This window comes from Lepidochelys kempii, chromosome 12, assembly GCF_965140285.1.
Source record: "Lepidochelys kempii isolate rLepKem1 chromosome 12, rLepKem1.hap1, whole genome shotgun sequence".
Taxonomy (NCBI): Eukaryota; Metazoa; Chordata; order Testudines; family Cheloniidae; genus Lepidochelys; species Lepidochelys kempii.
The window spans coordinates 2066993-2085604 of NC_136391.1; the positions used below are offsets into that span (position 1 = coordinate 2066993).

General features: G+C 47.2%; 1 protein-coding gene across 1 annotated transcript in view; it reads left to right on the top strand.

Moving 5' to 3' along the window:
- Positions 1-18612, top strand: part of FA2H (fatty acid 2-hydroxylase) — a 75030-nt gene that overhangs the window by 21042 nt on the left and 35376 nt on the right. The window contains exon 2 of the mRNA XM_073307081.2: positions 16490-16582. Within this exon, the coding sequence (XP_073163182.1) occupies positions 16490-16582 (93 nt within the window). The remainder of the gene's footprint in view (positions 1-16489; positions 16583-18612) is intronic.

Genomic DNA, 18612 nt, shown 5'->3' on the forward strand with positions numbered 1-18612 from the left:
GTCAGGGAAGCTGTTTCAGAGGAACTTAGAAAACTTCTTCAAAAGGTCATTATTGAAGAGATCGACTCCTCGGAATGGGTTTCACCTACAGTAGTGACACAGAAGAAGGGTGGAGGCATTTGCCTTTGTGTGGACTTTAAGGGAGCCAAATAAAGCTTTTGTGATTGACAGCCATCCTCTTCCTCACCTAGAAGAAGTATTTGCAGAACTCCGTGGAGCAAAGGTGTTTTTTTTCTACTCTTGATTTGCAGAGCGCAACCACCAGGTTATGTTGCATGAAGATAGCAGAGACCTCACAGCATTTATTACACATGAGGGACTATTTCATTTTAAATGTGTTCCATAGGGTCTCGCATCTGCCCCAAGTGCCTTTCAAAAAATGTCATTGATTCTGAAGAATCAACACGGAGTTCAGTGCTATCTGGATATTATCATGTTTTGAAATACTTCTAAGGAGCATGACAATAACCTGCTGTCTGTACTAAACTGCATCAGCACAACAGGCCTCCAGCTCAATAGGTCCAAATGCAAATTTAGACACACTGATCTCTCATTTCTGGGGCATACAATTTCACAGGCTGGACTAAAACCTGATCCAGATCATATCCTGGCAATTTCAAATGCTCCTCCTCCAACAGATTTGCAAACCTTACATTCCTTCTTGGGTCTTACCTCCTGGTATGCAAAATTCATTCCCATTTATGCTTCTGTCATTGAACCGTTACGGGAATTACTACGGAGAAGTTCAACCTTAGTGTGGACAACGGATCATAGGATATCAGGGTTGGAAGGGACCTCAGGAGGTCATCTAGTCCAACCCCCTGCTCAAAGCAGGACCAATCCCCAAGTTTTTTCTTAAATCCCTAAATGGCTCCCTCAAGGATTGAACTCACAACCCTGAGTTTAGCAGGCCAATGTTCAAACCACTGAGCTATCCCTCCCCCACATAAGCTAGTTTCGAAACGGTGAAATACTTGATTGTACATAGTCCAGTACTTGCACTATTCAGTCCTGCATTGCCCACAATTGTAACTACTGATGCTTCTGATTATGGACTTGGGGCTGTTCTCACACAACTGCATGAGGACAACACCGAGAGGATGGTCGCATTTGCTTCAAGGACGCTAAGTAATGCTGAGAGAATATTCTACAGTCGAAAAAAGAGCTTGTGTCTGGGCTACTGAAAAATGGAGAACTTGTGGGGGCCACACGTTCAAGTTGCGCACAGACCACAGCCCTTTGACAACGTTGCTCACCATGAAAGGACTGGGAAGAGCAGGATACCGTATTGCTAGAAGGTCTGGAAGACTACTCTCTTTCAATTATGAACTGGAATATAAGCCTGGAAACCAAAATGTGGTTGCTGATTGCCTTTCCCGCCTGCCTTTGCCTTCACCAGATGGTCCACCGGAGGATGACGTTGTCGTGGTGCACTTATTACAAGCGCTCTCACTGCAGTTACAAGGGAACAATTTCAAGCTGCTTGTTCAGCATGTCCAGTTCAACAAAAACTATGAGAATTTCTGACAAAGGTGGCCCAGTCACCCTAAAAACCTTGACCTAGTTTTGCTGCCTTATTTTAGAGTTCATCCCGAACTTTCTTTGTTTGCAAAAAGAAAAGGAGTCCTTGTGGCACCTTAGAGACTAACAAATTTATTTGGGCAAAAGCTTTCGTGAGCTACAGCTCACTACATCGGATGAAGTGGGTAACATTCTTGGTAAAGAGGTTTCCACTTTGAAAATAAAGTCCTGTTGAAGCTTGTTAGTACCTTACCTGGTTGATACAACAAGCCTGGGACTGGTCAGCTCAGAAATGAGACAACTAAGTGGGGAGCTGATAGAGGTCTCTAAAATCATGACTTGTGTGGAGACTCTGAGTAGGGAGGTGTTGTTTAGCCCTTCATGTAACACCTAACATGTAACACTAGGGGTCACCTAACAAAATTAGTAGGCAGCAGGATTAAGACAAAAGAAAGTGCCTCTTCACACAATGTATGGTCAACATGTGAAATTTGTTGCCTGGGGATGTTGTGAAGGCCAAAAGTATAACTGGGTTCAAAGAAGAACTAGGTGAGTTCGTGGAGGATAGGTCTGTCAGGGACACAACCCCGTGTTCTGGATGTCCCTGAATTTCTGACTTCCAAAAGCTAAGGCTTGGATTGTTATCGAACAGAACCCATCATCAGCCTGGATGCATGTCCCCTGGGATGGTGGTTGAAGCACCAAGGGACATGTGAATCTTTAGACATCTGGCACGTAATTATCGTGCAATGCCAGCTACAGCAGTGCCATGCAAATACCTGTTCTCGCTTTCAGATATATTTGAAAATGTAGAAACATCCAAAATAAATTTCAATTTCTATTGTTTAACAGTGCAAACTGAGTTAATCGCGTGAGTTAACTGCGATTAATTGACAGCCCTAGTTCCCTGGTCTGGATTATTGGCCAAATAGGGGCCTCAAACTTCTGGAAGAGGAAACTTAAATCTAATGCAAAAAATTTTCATTCATTCTTTAAGCACAGGGGTTGGGGAGAAAGGGATGCTTGGTCAGCAAGTGGCTAGATTCTTCTGATGCTTGATTCTAGTATTGCTCATGTGTGGAGTGAATGGGTTTTATTCTGAAGATATTTTGTATGTTCCTGTTCCTCTTCCCCACCCTCTGTCTTCTAAATAGCTGCTTCTTGGCTCCCCACGCTCCATACAGCTTGTGCTAACTACTCAAAGTCAGAGGAGTTTCTTTAATTCCGCATGGGGCCACTCTGTATTCCAAATTCTGAGCAGAGAAAGAGGACAGCAGTATGATTGCTCAGAGCTCAAGTATGAAACTGCAGAAAAACCTGAGAGTCTCTGGATTAAGTTTAAAAAAGTGCGCAAAAAGGGTGATGTCGTGGTGGGAATCTACTATAGACCACCAGACCAGGGGGATGAGGTGGACGAGGCTTTCTTCCGGCAACTCGCAGAAGTTACTAGATCGCAGGCCCTGGTTCTCATGGGAGACTTCAATCACCCTGATATCTGCTGGGAGAGCAATACAGCGGTGCACAGACAATCCAGGACGTTTTTGGAAAATGTAGGGGACAATTTCCTGGTGCAAGTGCTGGAGGAACCAACTAAGGCCAGAGCTCATCTTGACCTGCTGCTCACAAACCGGGAAGAATTAGTAGGGGAAGCAACAGTGGATGGGAACCTGAGAGGCAGTGACCATGAGATGGTCGAGTTCAGGATCCTGACACAGGGAAGAAAGGAGAGCAGCAGACTACAGACCCTGGACTTCAGGAAAGCAGACTTTGACTCCCTCAGGGAACTGATGGGCAGGATCCCCTGGGAGAATAACATGAGGGGGAAAGGAGTCCAGGAGAGCTGGCTGTATTTTAGAGAATCCTTATTGAGGTTACAGGGACAAACCATCCCGATGTGTAGAAAGAATAGTAAATATAGCAGGCGACCAGCTTGGCTTCACAGTGAAATCCTTGCTGATCTTAAATACAAAAAAGAAGCTTACAAGAAGTGGAAGATTGGACAAATGACCAGGGATGAGTATAAAAATATTGCTTGGGCTTAAAGGAGTGAAATCAGGAAGGCGATATCACACGTGGGGTTGCAGCTAGCAAGAGATGCTGTAGTGGCTGGATGAGCAGTCTACTGCAGCAGTTCCTGGGCTTGATTTGCCACTGTAACTGAATTGATTGAATTACACCAGCGCAGAACTGGATTAATGTACTGGAGCCTCAGGCCCCTTGTTTGTAACTAGAGTTTAGCTTGTTGACTGCTGGACAATGGACCAACTGAAGGCTGCCTCCTACTTTATTGCTCATTCCAACTGAAGGCGTGGGGCTGGCTTCTGGAAATACAGTCTAATCAGTCTTGGGACTGGAGTTGCCTTTGTGTTTTTTAAGATGGCGTGTTTGTGGCTGGGAGGAATTGGTGTGACCACGCCCACTAAATCTGAGCATCTGATCTGAAGCAGTGTTTGGCAGCTCTGTGTGGGCATCCATCTGGGCTTACAAATATCAGCCATGCAAGCGTGTCAGAGGAGGGAGGAATGGAGACTGCATCCGCAGGGAGGATGCCGAAGGAGAAACTAAGTGACTTTCCAGCTTCTCTATGTCAGTGTTGCACATATGAGTTTGGTTGGGTGCAAACAAACTGCAGGATGGAGAGGGGGCAGCATGGAGTTCTTGCCAGGCTGGGGGTCAGAACTCTAGGGCTCCCCTCTGGTGTGAGAAGTAGGAGTCTCTAACTCAGGGGTGGGCGAACTATGGCCCATGGGCCATATCCAGCCTGTCAGGGCTTTGCATCCGGCCTGCGGGATTGCCGCCTGTGGTCTGGCAGGCCCTGCACCGCTCTCAGAAGCGGCCGGCACCATGGCCCTGGGGCCCCGGGGGGGGGGGGTGCCGCAGAGGGCTCTGTATGTTGCCCTTGCCTCCAGGCACTGCCCCCTGCAGCTCCCATTGGCCGGAAATGGGGAACCGCGGCCAATGAGTTTTGGGGGAGGTACCTGGAGGTGTGGCAAGGGCAGCACGTGGAGCCCTGTGGGGGGCCCCCCCAGGGGCCTTGCAGGGACGTGATACCAGCCGCTTCCCGGAGTGGTGCGGGGCCAGGGCAGGCAGGCAGGGAGCCTGCCCTGGCCCTGGTGCACGCCTCTGCCACCCTGGAGCCACTTTAGGTAAGCGGCACCAGGCTGGAGCCTGACCCCCTCCTGCACTCCAACCCCCCATCCTGAGCCCCCCGCTGCACCCTGTGCACCCCAACCCCTTTCCTTGAGCTCCCTCCCACCGTCTGCACCCCTTCTCTGCCCCAATCCATTGCTCTGAGCCCGTTCCCGCACCCCTCCTGCACCCCACACTCCCTCCTGTACCCCAACCACCTGCCCCTTCCCTGCATACAATTTCCCAACACAGATGTGGCCCTCGGCCCAAAGAGTTTGCCCACCCCTGCGCTAACTCTTCTCAGCCAGTTCAGTTCTGTCCTGTCCCTGTCTACTCTAGAGTGTGCGACAGTACAACTCGACCCCCTTACCTGGTGGGCCATCCTCTCTCGGGGCTAGTTGCTCCCGTGAACACGGAAGGGACAGCATGAAGGCTACTGAGGATGTGATTGTGTCTTAACACAATCTGCTACTAGCAGAAGCCTTTCCAGACACCCTCTGCACATATTAAATGGAGAAATCCTCAAAACACATGGCCTCTGGAAGCCCATCCGTGTTACAAGCATTTCAGTGTGTGGTGGATTCATCTGTGTGAGGGGCTCCTGTCCTGCTCTGTGCTGCGTCCGCCTGCTGGCCCCGGTAGTGCCTTTTTGTCTGAATGATTGTCTAGTCATCTCTGCTCCCTCAGGGTAGGGGACGAGACCTAGTCCCGCTCCGTGGTGTTCACAGCGTGACACATGCTCTGTCGGTGCACCACAAATACACCTACCTACCCTTGACGGCTGCGTGGGCCCTCAGTTAATGTCCATTTCCCGAGCCCAGTAAAATATTAGGGAAGATTTTAATCTGAATCCCGAAGGGAAGGGGGCTCTAGGAAGTCTGGCTCCGCTTGTAGTACTGGGGAAATACTCTGCCCTTCCTTCCTATACCAAAGCACCCAGTAACTTCAGAATGCTCGACAATGCACGTGGTATCAGGCTGGAACAACCTTGGAGGCTGGAGGCTGCTAGCCCTAGAATGGGTACTGCATGGATAGTGGACCGGCAAGCATCTCGGGCGCTCTACCTCTGCTAGTGCATCATAAATCTGACCTGGAGGGGGCATATCTAGATGTCCCAAGGGAATTCAGTTGTTTTGACGCAGTCACTCTACTGACAGGCGGTCAGCAAGGCTAGTGAAGATGGCTTTTGTGCTGTGATTATAGCAGTCTTCTCAATGAAATCTCTTTAATGCAGGCCCATGTATGCCCTAGTCATGGCGTGGGACCCCACTGGGCTGGGCACACAAACACTGAACACACAGATTGTCCCACTATTCGTCAATGCAGGCCGGTGCGGCATTTGAATGAGTCACCTAGCAAAGAGAAGCTCTTGATCCCATTGTCAGCACCTCATCACTTCTCTTAGGTTTTTTTTTCCTCCCCCCCCTTGCATCCTTCCATCTCTGGCTTGTCTGTTGGAAGCGGTTACTGAGTTGGGAAAGTGAAACAGAAAAAGCCAGTAGAAGCTTCACAGGTTACCATGGACTAGCCCTTATCAGGTGCTGGCTCTTTGCAATAAAGCTGTGATAATGATAGACTGAGCCTTGCACCCTGAGCAGTGCATACCTCTGAGGAAAATCTACCCCAGATGAGAAGCTGTGAAAGGTGCAACGTTCTGTCATGAAGAACCAGGCTTCACGCATTTTTTAACATGTTCTGCTTTTGTGTTTTCTCTCTCCTCAGGAGGGAAGGGAGTAGTGGGAAAACATGTGCAATTGTTCAATAACCTTATCTAGCAGGCATTGTTCTTTGCTGCTGTTTAATGATCTTTGTGACGCTTGTTTGTAGTAATGGTAATCAATGCAACTGCCCAAATTCAGCACCATAGTAGAGGCTGCCTCCCTTTAAATCTAAAAAGCTCTAACTAGCTAGTTTGGCAGGGAAAATGTCAACAGCAGATATCTCTGGGTGTGTGCTGCTTTGGATTTCTTTTGTTCTACTTAGGTTAATCACTTCATAGGCCAGAGCAGCCTAGTGGAATGTGATACCCAAGGGAGTAAAACGCTGCTTGAGAGTACATGCATACTTCTTATGCGTGCCTGGCTTGCAAAAATCAGACACCGTGTAGTGTTTCCTTCTGGAAATGGTTGGTTTCCCAACATGCAACTAGCAGTATCTGAAGTATTTCATTCATAGAATAGCTAATGTGACGCCAATTTTTAAAAAGGGTTCCAGAAGTGATCCTAGCAATTACAGGCCTGTAAGCCTGACTTCAGTACCGGGCAAACTGGTTGAAACTATAATAAAGAACAATATTGTCAGATATATATAGATGAACATAATTTGTTGACAGGTTTCAGAGTAACAGCCATGTTAGTCTGTATTCGCAAAAAGAAAAGGAGTACTTGTGGCACCTTAGAGACTAACCAATTTATTTGAGCATGAGCTTTCGTGAGCTACAACATGGTTTTAGTAAAGGGAAATCATACCTCACCAATCTACGAGAATTCTTTGAGGGGATCAACAAGCATGTGGACCAAGGGGATCCTGTGGATATAGTGTACTTAAATTTTTAGAGAGCCTTTGACAAGGTCCCTCACCAAAGGCTCTTAAGCAAAGTAAGCTGCCATGGGATAAGAGGGAAGGTGCTCTCATGCATTGGTAGCTGGTTAAAAGATAGGAAACAAAGGGTAGGAATAAATGGTCAGTTCTCAGAATGAAAAGAGGTCAATAGTGGTGTCCCCCAGGCATCTGTTCTGGGACCAGTCCTATTCAACATATTCATAAATGATCTGGAGAAAGGGGTAAACAGGGAGGTGGCAAAATGTGCAGATGATCCAAAATTACTAAAGATAGTTAAGACCCAGGCAGACTGCAGAGAGCTACAAAAGGATCTCTCAAAACTGGGTGACTGGGCAACAAAATGGCAGATGAAACTTAATGTTGATAAATGCAAAGTAATGCACATTGGAAAGTATAATCCCAACTATACATATAAAATTATGGGGTCTAAATTAGCTATTATCACTCAAAAAAGAGATCTTGGAGTCATTGTGGATAGTTCTCTGAAAACATCCACTCAATATGCAGCGGCAGTCAAAAAAGCGAACAGAAGGCTGGGAATAATTAAGAAAGGGATAGATAATATGACAGAAAATATCATGTTGCCTCTATAAAAATCCATGGTACGCCCACATCTTGAATACTGCATGCAGATGTGGTCGCCCCATCTCAAAAAAGATATATTGGACTTGGAAAAGTTTCAGAAAAGGGAAAGAAAAATGATTAGGGGTATGGAACAGCTGCCATATGGGGGGAGATTAATAAGACTGGGACTTTTCAGCTTGCAAAAGAGAGGGCTAAGGGGACATATGATTGAGGTCCATAAAATCATGACTGGTGTAGAGAAGGAAGTGGTGTCTCTCTCTTTTTTTTTTTTTACTACTTTTCAGAACACAAGAACTAGGGGTTACCAAATGAAATTAATAGGCAGCAGGAGGGAGCCTCCTAGTGTGTCTGACTCTGAGGAAGCAAGGAGACGCTTGCACTGCCCAGGGCTCAAGGTCACCTGAATAACTAGACTAGGGGTGAGCAAACTATGCCCCACGGGCCGGATCCAGCCCGCGGGATTGCCACCCTTGTGGAGCTGCAGGCCCCACTCTGCTCTGGGAAGCAGCCAGCACCATGTCCCTGCAGCCCCTGGGGGAGGGGGGACCCACTCCATGCATCTGAAGAAGTGGGGTTTAACCCACGAAAGCTTATGCCCAAATAAATCTGTTAGCCTTTAAGGTGCCACCACCGGCTGCCTCCTTGTTGCAGCGGCTGAATCACTGCAGAGTCTGTTAGCATCACAGAACAGCTGAGTCTCCACTGCGACACTAGCTCCGGTGTTGTCAGCACGGGAGTGTCGCCCCATGCGCCCTGGAGCCAGCTGGCCTGCCAGGCTAAAGCACCGCTGAACTCGCGCTGAGGGGTTCCGTGTGTTGGCAGGAGTCAGGGTAGGGGCCACGCTTGCTATAGCTCGAGTGAACGTTGCAGTGAAGACGAGCCCTTAGTTAAATGGAAAGCGCCCTTACTGAAGCAGGGTTTGCACCCGGAGGTGGAAGTTCTCTGTTCACTGCTTGAGCAGCAGCAGTGTAAGCTGCAGAGGTGATGTTTTGTCTTGATGCCGCTGGCGGGGGACAGCAATCGCACTGGGGACTTTTAAGCAGACCCACATCTGCTGGGAAGTGGGTTGACTTGACCATTCGATGGCAATGCCTTTGGACTGAGGTGCGCAAGTGGCCTAGAGGTGATGGCCTCTACATCCCATTGCCTGCCCCAAGCCATCCTGTTCCTAGAGGCAAATGAGCATATGCAGGTACTGATATAGCAGACGTCCTGACGGAGGTCTGCCTACGGAGGAGGTGGTGATTGTTGTACATCAAGGTCCTAAACGTGCAGCTGGGTTTGGATCCTTACATGAAAAGAAGTGAAGCTATCGACGGTCCTCTGCAGATCCGAGAAAGGCTCTCAGACGCTCGCGTAGGAAGTGTCTGCCTCACTGTGTCATAAATGCAGCTCACCACTGTTCTCCATACTCTCCCCATGCTTGATTCCGAAAACTCCTCCAGCCCTGATGAAGACCTATTGTGGGGGCTCGAGCTGTGTCAGAACAGTGACTGTGACCTTGTTTCTCATAGCCATGATGGTGCAGGCAGGGCCATTCCTTGGTCTGCCCTCGCTCGGGGAAGCACTAGTACGTTCCTCCATACTTGGGAGTGCATTGGATCCTGGACATTTAGCCGCGGAGGGTTTTGTAAACTCCTGTTTGAACCCTTTCCCACAAAAGAGACCTTTGCTGCTTGCCATGATGCAGAGATGAGGTGACATGACCAGCCACCTATCAGAGCTAGGATCCTCGCCTTGTTCCAGAGTTCCTGCAACCGAGAAGGGTGTTGGCTAGCAAAGAAGGATGTCCAACCTGCTGAAGTGTCCCATGTTAGTGAGCACTCTGGTGAGCTCTCCTTCTGTTGGATGGATCCTTTGCAGTAGCCCAATAACTATAGGGCTTGTGATCCATGTATGCCCATGGATAATCCAGAGTCCATTGAGTTACTGTCTTGCACTGAGAAGAATCACAGGAACAAAGAATGATGCATTATTACAGTCCAAGCTGTATTACTTGAGCACTCATTCACATTTTCAAGTACAGTTGCTTTAGCTGTTTGCTTTCTACAGACATTGGAATGAACAAGTTCACTGGGAATGCTGCCTGAAATGCCAAATTTTCACCAGTTAGTGTATTTCAGTCAAACAAACATACCACAGACAAATCAAAACAGCCCATAAGCAATGTTCCCTCTAATTTTTGACAGGCTGTGTGCACAAAAAATTTCTTCTGTGCAAATTTTTGTTCACGCAGTGTTTTGCCATGTGTGCAGGGTTTAGGATCTGTGTGCACGCTCACAGCTTAGAGGGAACAGTGCCCGTAAGTTAAAGGCACAGAGCAAAGACTTCACAAGCAGCTCATGGGCAGAGATTGGCATAAAACAACTGGAATACCTCAAAAAACCCAAACCTCTAGAACTTCGGATCTGTTCACAGGCCTGGAGGGAAGCTGGGGATGGAGTCTTAGTTGTTGCGAAGTGTGTGCATAGCTACTTAGAGCAGGGGTAGAGGAGATGATAGCAATCCCTCTGCACCAGACTGCACGATGGCTTGCGCCATTGAGTCTGGTGCAGCTGCGGCACTGGAGGAAAAACATTTAGACTTTTCCTAGCCAAGGAAGCTGACTGTGAAGTCCAGGTTGGGGATCTTCCCAGGGCATAACATCCACCTTAGCCTGAGCCTGGAAACTTGCCATGTGGGGCCATGGTCTCATGGGACTGACAGAAGGGTGAGAATCTTGGATCTTACTTGATTCATATTCAGATAACGCGCGCGCACAGGGCCTTGCAGAAGAGACGGGGAGGAGGTACAGGATGGGGCATTGAGCAGGGATTGCTGGTGGAGGAGCATCTGTCGGGCTTTGATAGATGGGTAGACACCCTGCGTGGGAGGACAAACTGCAGCGCCTCTCTCTCGCTGGGCTGAGGAATCTGAATTCATGAAGTGGGCTGGGTGTTTCTGCTTTGACTTCTTGATAACTTGCGCTGTGATAACGCTGCCAGATGGTACCAGGGTGCAAACATGCCCTCCGTGCAGTATGTGCGATAAAAGAGGCTGCTAACGCGTCTCTCTAACCTTGGCACACGTGTGCCCTTCTAGCACCCTTTAACTTGCTTTCTAATGGCACCTCTTGTGTTTAAAGTTTCTGCTCGTAAAAGGGATGTTTTACTGAATGTTTCTAAACCAGAGCCGATGCGTCATTAAATTCTCACCTTTCCCACCACCCCCATCAAATCCCGGGTGCATGTGGGTGTCATGCCACCCTCCACTCTGCCCTCGAACTTTCTGAGCAGGCAGGTGACCGTCAAACATCCTGTTCTCTGAGCATTGTTGAGAGCAGCAGCCTGTATGTTCCATTTCCAGCTAGCAGGGAACAACACTTTGCGAGCACCTGCATCATGGGCGGCAGGAATCACAGGCCAGGGGAGGCTGAGCCTCCCCAAACAGCCCTGCATGGCCCTGCCCATGCTCCACCCCCAGAGCCTCTCCTGCTTCCCGCTGGTGCTCTTCCCTCATGGCCAGCCTGCGGTGCAGGACTCCAGGTGGCTGGGGCCAGTGCTCGCATCTCCCACTTGGGGCTGGGTGTCGCTGGGGACTGCGCCACCCTCCTGGTGCTCTGGGGCTGGGGGCACGAGGAGCTGCGCTGCCTGCCTGGCCAGCACTCCGGGCCTGGAGGCGTTGAGGCGGCGGGGCCGGCAGCTGCGGTGGGGGGCGGGGGAGCAGAAGGGGCAGGAGCTAGGAGCTGGCAGTTCATGCACCTCCCATGATCTGCGTTTATAATACTTGGCCTTGTGGAGGGCCGTAACGTTGTCACAGCCCTCGTTCAGGAGTGGTGGACCCTCTAACTTAGGGTGGGGTAGTGTGCAATGTTTGACGAGTGTCTTTCTCTTAAATAGTGGCAGTGGAGCTGGTTCAGCCTGGTGCCTGCCTGGTTTCCAGCCTGGGGGAAGGTGATTTACTGCAGCTGGGAGCAGAGTGGGGAGGGGATTGGGAGCGTCCAGCATCCTGCTGCATGAATTGCCAAGCAGAACAAAAGCACGATTCGCACACTCTTCCCTTCCCAACCCTTTCCTAAATGCTGAGCAAGAGTTTAGTTAGAGGCTTTCTTCCGCATGGAAGCATTGGCTTCTGCAATTAAATGTTTCTGCATTTTGCTCCTAGCTATGTTTGGCTAGAAATAGGCCTTTCTGGCATTAATGCTCAATGGGTGGGGTGGGAACACTAGCGTGTAGGTTGTCACTGTTTACTGTAACCATCGTGTCATCACTGAGCTGGCAGGGTTTAGATAACAGGGAAACACTCTGGCACCCTCTGTCAGTTTCTTGGGACTAGTGCTCCCACCATTGGGCCAGTAGCAATGGTGGGAAACTTTAGGAGAAAGGACAATGAATGCAGGAGGAATTAAATCCTTCAGTTTTAATCAGGTGCAAGGCCTCTCTGCCTTCTCCCTTGTGGAGAACCTTGTAATGGATCCATAGGCACTGACTTCCCCTCTTTCCTGTGGGTGCTTGAACCCCCTCGCCCCCACTCCGCCCCTCCTCTTCCCAGCCCTTCCCCAAAGTCCCTGCCCCAACTTCTCCCCCCCCCGCCAATATTCCAACTCCTTCCCCAAATCCCTGCCCCGCTTCTTCTCCACCTCTTCCCCTGAGCACGTCACATTCCCACTCCTTCCCCACCCCGGAGTGTGCTAATGCTGCCAAACATCTGTTTGGCGGCAGCCAGGCAGGAAATGCTGGGAGATGGGTGGAGAAGCGGGGATGCAGTGCACTCGAGAGGAGGTGGGGCAGGGGCTGAGGGGGAGCTTGGCTGCCGGTGGGTACAGAGCACCCACAAATTGTTCCAAATGGGTGCTCCAGCCCTGGACCACCCATGGAGTCAGCACCTATGAATGGATCTATTCTAGAGCATGGCAAAGGTAATGTTTATTAAACTAATCATGCCTCTACTAGGTCTATACTAGGAGCTGGACTTTCTTCTTTGGTCAAAATGATATATATATATATATATATATATATATATATATATATATATATATATATATATATATATATATATATATATATATATATATAAAATAAAATAAAATCATAAATTTATTATATAAACAAATGGAAGAAAGGGGAAGTTGATAGTAATGAATATAAATTAGAAGCTAGGAACTGCAGACTATTGATAGGGGAAGCAAAGGGACACAAGGAGAAATCTATTTCCTGCAGAGTTAAGGATAATGAGGAGATTTTTAAAGTATATTAAGAACAAAAATAATCCTAACAATGGAATTGGTACATCACTAGATGGAAATGGTAGAATGATCAATAATACAGAGAAGGGAGAAATGTTCAATAAATATTTCTATTCTGTATTTGGGAAATAAACATATGTCATAACGTATGCTAATACTCTTTCCATTCCACTAGTATCTCGAGGATGTTAAACAGCAGCTGCTAAGGCTAGACACTTTTAAATCAGCAGACACAGATAACTTGCATCCAAGAGTTTTGAAAGAGCTAGCTAAGGAACTGATGGGGCCATTAATGTTAATTATTCCCCCCCCCCCTCCGAATAACTCTTGAAAACTGGGAATTTCCAGAAGAGTGGAAGAAAGCTATTGTTGTGCCAATATTTAAAAAGGATAAACAGGATTACCCAAGTAATTATAGGCCTGTCAGTCTGACCCCAATCCCAGACAACATAATGGAGCTACTGACATGGGACTTGATTAATCAAGACTTAAAGGAGGGTAATATAATTAATGCCAGTCAACATAAATAGATTAAAAGCTGGAAAACTGAGAGGTCTCAAAATGTAACCTTAAACAGGGAGTCATCATCAAACAGTTGTGTTTCTAGTGGGATCCTGCAGGGATTGGTTCTCGGCCCTATTCTGCTTAACAACTTTTATTAATTGGCTTTATCTTCACTGATAAAGTTTGCAGATGACCCCAAAATTGGGAGAGTGGTAAATAATGAAAAGGACAAATCACTGAGAGAGAGTGATCTGGATTGCTTGGTAAACTGGGTACAAGTAAACAATATGCATGTTAATACAGCTAAATGTAAATGTATACATCTAGGAATGAAGAATGTAGGCCATGCTTACAGGATGTGGGGGACTCTATCCTGGGAAGCAGTGATTCTGAAAAAGATTTGGGGGTCATGGTGGATAATCAGCTGAACATGAACTTCCAGTGTGATACTGTGGCCAAAAGGACTAATGCAATCCTGGGATACATATCCAGGGGAAAGTTGAGTCGGAGTAAAGAGGTTATTTTTCTCTGTATTTGGCATAGGTGGAGGAAGCTCATGCTCATGAAAGCACTGGCTCTAGGCAAGCACTAAGAATAGCTTTTGATGTAGATAGCTGTTATGGGCTTCTCAAGGATTCTGACAACTATGTCCAGTGCCCTGATTTATTTTTGGAACTGACTTGTTTCCCAAGTTGGGACTCAACTCATATCTCTGTGGGAGTGAAGGCTACTCTACTGGCCTACATCTACATAATTTAACTGCCGCATTCCCTTTCCTTCCCCCTCCACCTCCAGGACCGTATACGTGAGGAGGACTCTTCCTTGGAGACATCTGGGTGGGTTTGCTGACTCTAAAACTTGCTCCAAGGCTGGAGGAAGAATTCACAGGCTAAAGCTCTTCTGCTAAGATGTAGTTAGTTGCAAACAAATGGTGTGTGCTGGGGGATTGGGGGTGTATGTGGAATAATGTAAAATAACTCTGAATTTCCTGTGTGAGTATAATATAAATATAAAGTTTAAGATTACGCTTCAAATACTATGGAGTGGGGAGGAGTTCTACCTCAAAAGTCTCTGTCTTACTACTGTCTGTGCAACTTTTGTATTGAGTAAAGCCAAATCCTGCGTTTTGGCACGGGGTTAGACTAGATGACCCTTGCGGTCCCTTCTAACCCTATGACTGTATGATTTTAAGTCTTTGACAAGCATAGCAGTTAGTTGGTACCCCTATAACAGTCTCCAGATGGGCGGCTTGGCCATGAATCTTGTACACGTTGCAAAGTAGACAGTTATTAAAGGCCTTAGTCTGTGGCCATCACACAGTGGTTTATGTAACGGTTTATGTGTGGGGATATACAGAGCGTCCTTGGTCTCCCTGGAAGCCTAGCTGGCAGGGTCTGAGAGTGATTATGGATGGCCTTCCTATTTGTATTGGAAGATGGCTAGCTCACTCTTGAATCATGATAAAATCCCAATTGGTGCATTGCTTCCACTCTTGGGTGTGAGGAGTGCTAGAGGGCTTTCCCCTCACCCCCTCCCCCGGTTCTTGTCACACAGACAAAGCAGAAGTCCAAAGTGCAGGCACTGCGATGTTTGTTGGGGTAAGCTTCAAGCAAGCATCTTCATAGATTTACATGCCGCAGAGTCTGTTTCCTAGTGTTTTGTTCCCAGCTCTGATGCCGCAGAGCATTTCCCCTGGGTCCCCCTTCCCAGCTGTGACACTGCAGAGCCTTGCCGTGTCCCACCTCCCCATTCCCACCTTCTCCTTCTTAGCAGGTCCAAATATACCTGCAGGGCACGCCCCTAGTTACTGCTTGAAAGGTGTCCTCAGGGTAGCCACCTTGGTCACTTGGTATCTAGCTTGCAATGCTGAGAGTGAACTGATGGCCTAGTTAGTAGAAATTAAAGCTGGCTGGGAACTCTTTGATTAAATGCTGTTTCATCGGAAAATACTGTTTTAGTTGAAACCAAAAATTTTGTGGGAATGGGTCAGTTTCAAGAAATTTCCTATTTCAGAAGCTCATTGCAGGGAGAGTTCTGAAATTGTTGAAACATCCCATTTTGTTTTCTAAATGACAAATTCAGTTAGGTTTCAAAATTAAGTGTTTTTTGAACTAAACTGATGGTAAAGACAAAAGTCAAAATTGAAACCCATAATTTGATTGACCCGATCCAAAAATGGTTTGGATTTTTGGGGTGTGAAAATTGAGGGGTTTTTTGACTCTTCATTCCAATTTTGGGCTGGAATTTTTTTTTTCGAATCGGATGTTTGAAGGACAAAAAAACTGTTTCCCAAGCAGGTTTAGTAGAAATGTTTTTTCTCTGGACAATACGATTGCACGTCAAGATTTTTAAAAAATGGAAAGTGATGCTCGTTGGTGCTCTGATAATGGTGTGCCTGGGACACCACATGCCGCCAAGCATCAGGATTTAATCTGTGAGCGCTAATTCCACACACACAGGTCATGGCTAAGATTTTTCAAAAATGACACTAGTGATTTTTGGTGGTCCAACGTTTGAGCAGCCTTAATGGGACTTATTTTCAGAAAATACAGAGCACCCACTCTCTGAAGTTTGGGACAGCCTCTTTAAGGTTTCTCAAGTTAGACACTAAAAATATGGAGGTGCCCAAAATCTTGGCCCACGTGAATACAGTTGCAGGAAAAAACATTATCAGAACTCAATGACTTCTGTGTAAAGCCTGTATGTATGTATATAACTGACATGATTGTGAGGGGTTAGTGGTGTTTTGCCATTTGTCATGTACCAAAGAACAAAGATTCTAGACTTCTGACAGCATAAAACTAGTGCTTCCCTGATGCATATGAAATCTGCTGCGGGAACTTAGTAAAAATCCTGACTAGCTGCTTAATATGTGGGTCTTAGCTATACGCCTCAGGTTTTATTGCTGCCGGACTAAATTCAAGTGATGTCTTATGGATTTAATTGTTTCTTGTTCTTCTCTAGAGCCTTCTCGAGACAGAGAAACCAGTAAATTCCACAGCTCGAACAATGAACCATAGGATGGATCCTAGATGTAAAACAGTAGATCCAGATAAGGTAAGGAGCCGGTTGTATAGTATTTGCAGAAGCATGTTGGCTTCTCGAACACTGTTACTTTGTTCAAATGATCTCCAGAAGCTAACATGTTTGATCACTCTTCTCTGTGTCTGAAAATGGAAATCTTCCTTCAAACCTGTAAGGAACACAGTCCAAATCCAGATCAGGAGCAGAGATGTTCCAAATAAACACAAGGTAGGACAAGAATGGAGTTTTGCACAGATCATCTAGATCCTGCAGGAACGAAGCTGGATTGGAGTCACAGCATCTCCATTAGAAGGGCTAGCGTGAGAACCATGGGCACGGGTGAGGGTTATGCCCATAGCGGGATACCACACAGTACCATTGCTGGTTCTGACATTCTGTGAACGTAATTAGCATGCTTATCAAAAGTATTAAAGACTGACGTCTTTTTCCTCCAGACCAGCCACAAAAGCTTCCCCTGTGCTGCCCTAGCAACGTGCCATGCCACCATCTCTTGGAGTGAGGAGGGCATGCATTTTCCAAGCCCATTCAAACCAAGGCCTCTCTGAGAAGTGCACACTAGCAAAGGGGCGCTACGCGTTGGCGATCCACACACTAGCTTCTGTAGGCCACCAAATAGGCAATGAATGATAATCACTAGCTGCCTGGGCTGCATTTGAGCTGCTGACCTAGGGTAAAAGGCTCTGTACCCCCTTCTGCCTCTTCTTCCCCTCCTCAACATCCAAATATGCTTCTTTTGTCACAGTGGTAAATCCAGATTAATTGGAAGAGTGCTCCAGTATCCCAAGTGCAGTCCTGGAGGTCCTAGTGTACCCTCGCATGTTCTGCGTGCTCACGAATTGTCCACATGTGACTGTGTGAAGGAGAGCTTTCTTCACTGTTGTGCAGCTCCATGCCGTTGTGCCATAATAGAGCAGCCGACTGGGCAGCAAACACCACTCTGGGATATGTAAACAGTGGCGGCATTGTACGTAAACGACAGAAAATTATTGTAGGACTAGAAGAGAATATAGTGATGGCCCAAATGGAATCCAGGATACTGTTCTAGTCCTCTTATTACAAGGGCAGCTGGAGTGCAACAGAGACTGACTTCCATAAGAAGGTTATGGAAAAACTGCATCTGGTGGGAGAAGAGGAGGCTGTGAGGGTTCCTCGTAGAAACAGAGCTGTGAAGGGCAGGATGGACTGATAATACAAGGTGATATTTTAGTGTCCAGACAGCAAGAGTCATGGCTTGGTACTTCGTTTTGTTCAATCCTCAATACCCAACTGATGCTATTTCCATGTTTTTTGTTGTACACATGAATTAGCCATTGTCTCCTGATCCACTACCTCTTAGAAGGAAATTTCTAAGTTGTTGCATTTCAGAAATGGCCTTTTCCTTTCAAAAGAACCTTGGAACTCCATAAAATGCTTTGGCTTCCATAGGCTCTGTGTTGCCAACCCCCGGGCATTCAAAAATTATGATTCAGGTCCCCCAAATTCATGAGCTCCAGATAACCTGCAGATAACTATGTAAGTTATGTGTAGGGCAGCTGGGGAGGCTTAGCCCAAGTTTCATCCTGAGCTCCTGCAGTGGTGAGTTCAGAGCCAAGAATGCTTGGCCCAGGTGCTGCTGGCTGCAGCGTCCTTGTTCATTGCGGCATTCTAGAGGGTCTTGAAGCAGTGGTGGTCCATTTAGGTATCCAGCAGACTAGCCCATTGAGGGCTTTGAAGATGACCTTGAACTGGATCAAATATGAATGAAGGTCCAGGGTAGTGTGAGGGAGCTCTGGTGTGACTTGTTCTCATTTACCTGTCCTACTTGGATGTACTGCCATGTTTTGAAACTGCCTGCAGTGTCTGTGTGACTTCCCCTACCCCACTGAGGTCGGGCTTTGCCCATGAGGAGTGGGCACACAATGGATCAGTTGGAGGTGGAAAGAGGCCTTCCTGGACACTTCTGCAGTTTGTGCCTCTAGACACAGCGCAGAGCCAAGAATGACACTGCACCTTCCTGATGTTCTACAGACATACTGAGGTCCTAGTGTTTGCGGGATCTTCTG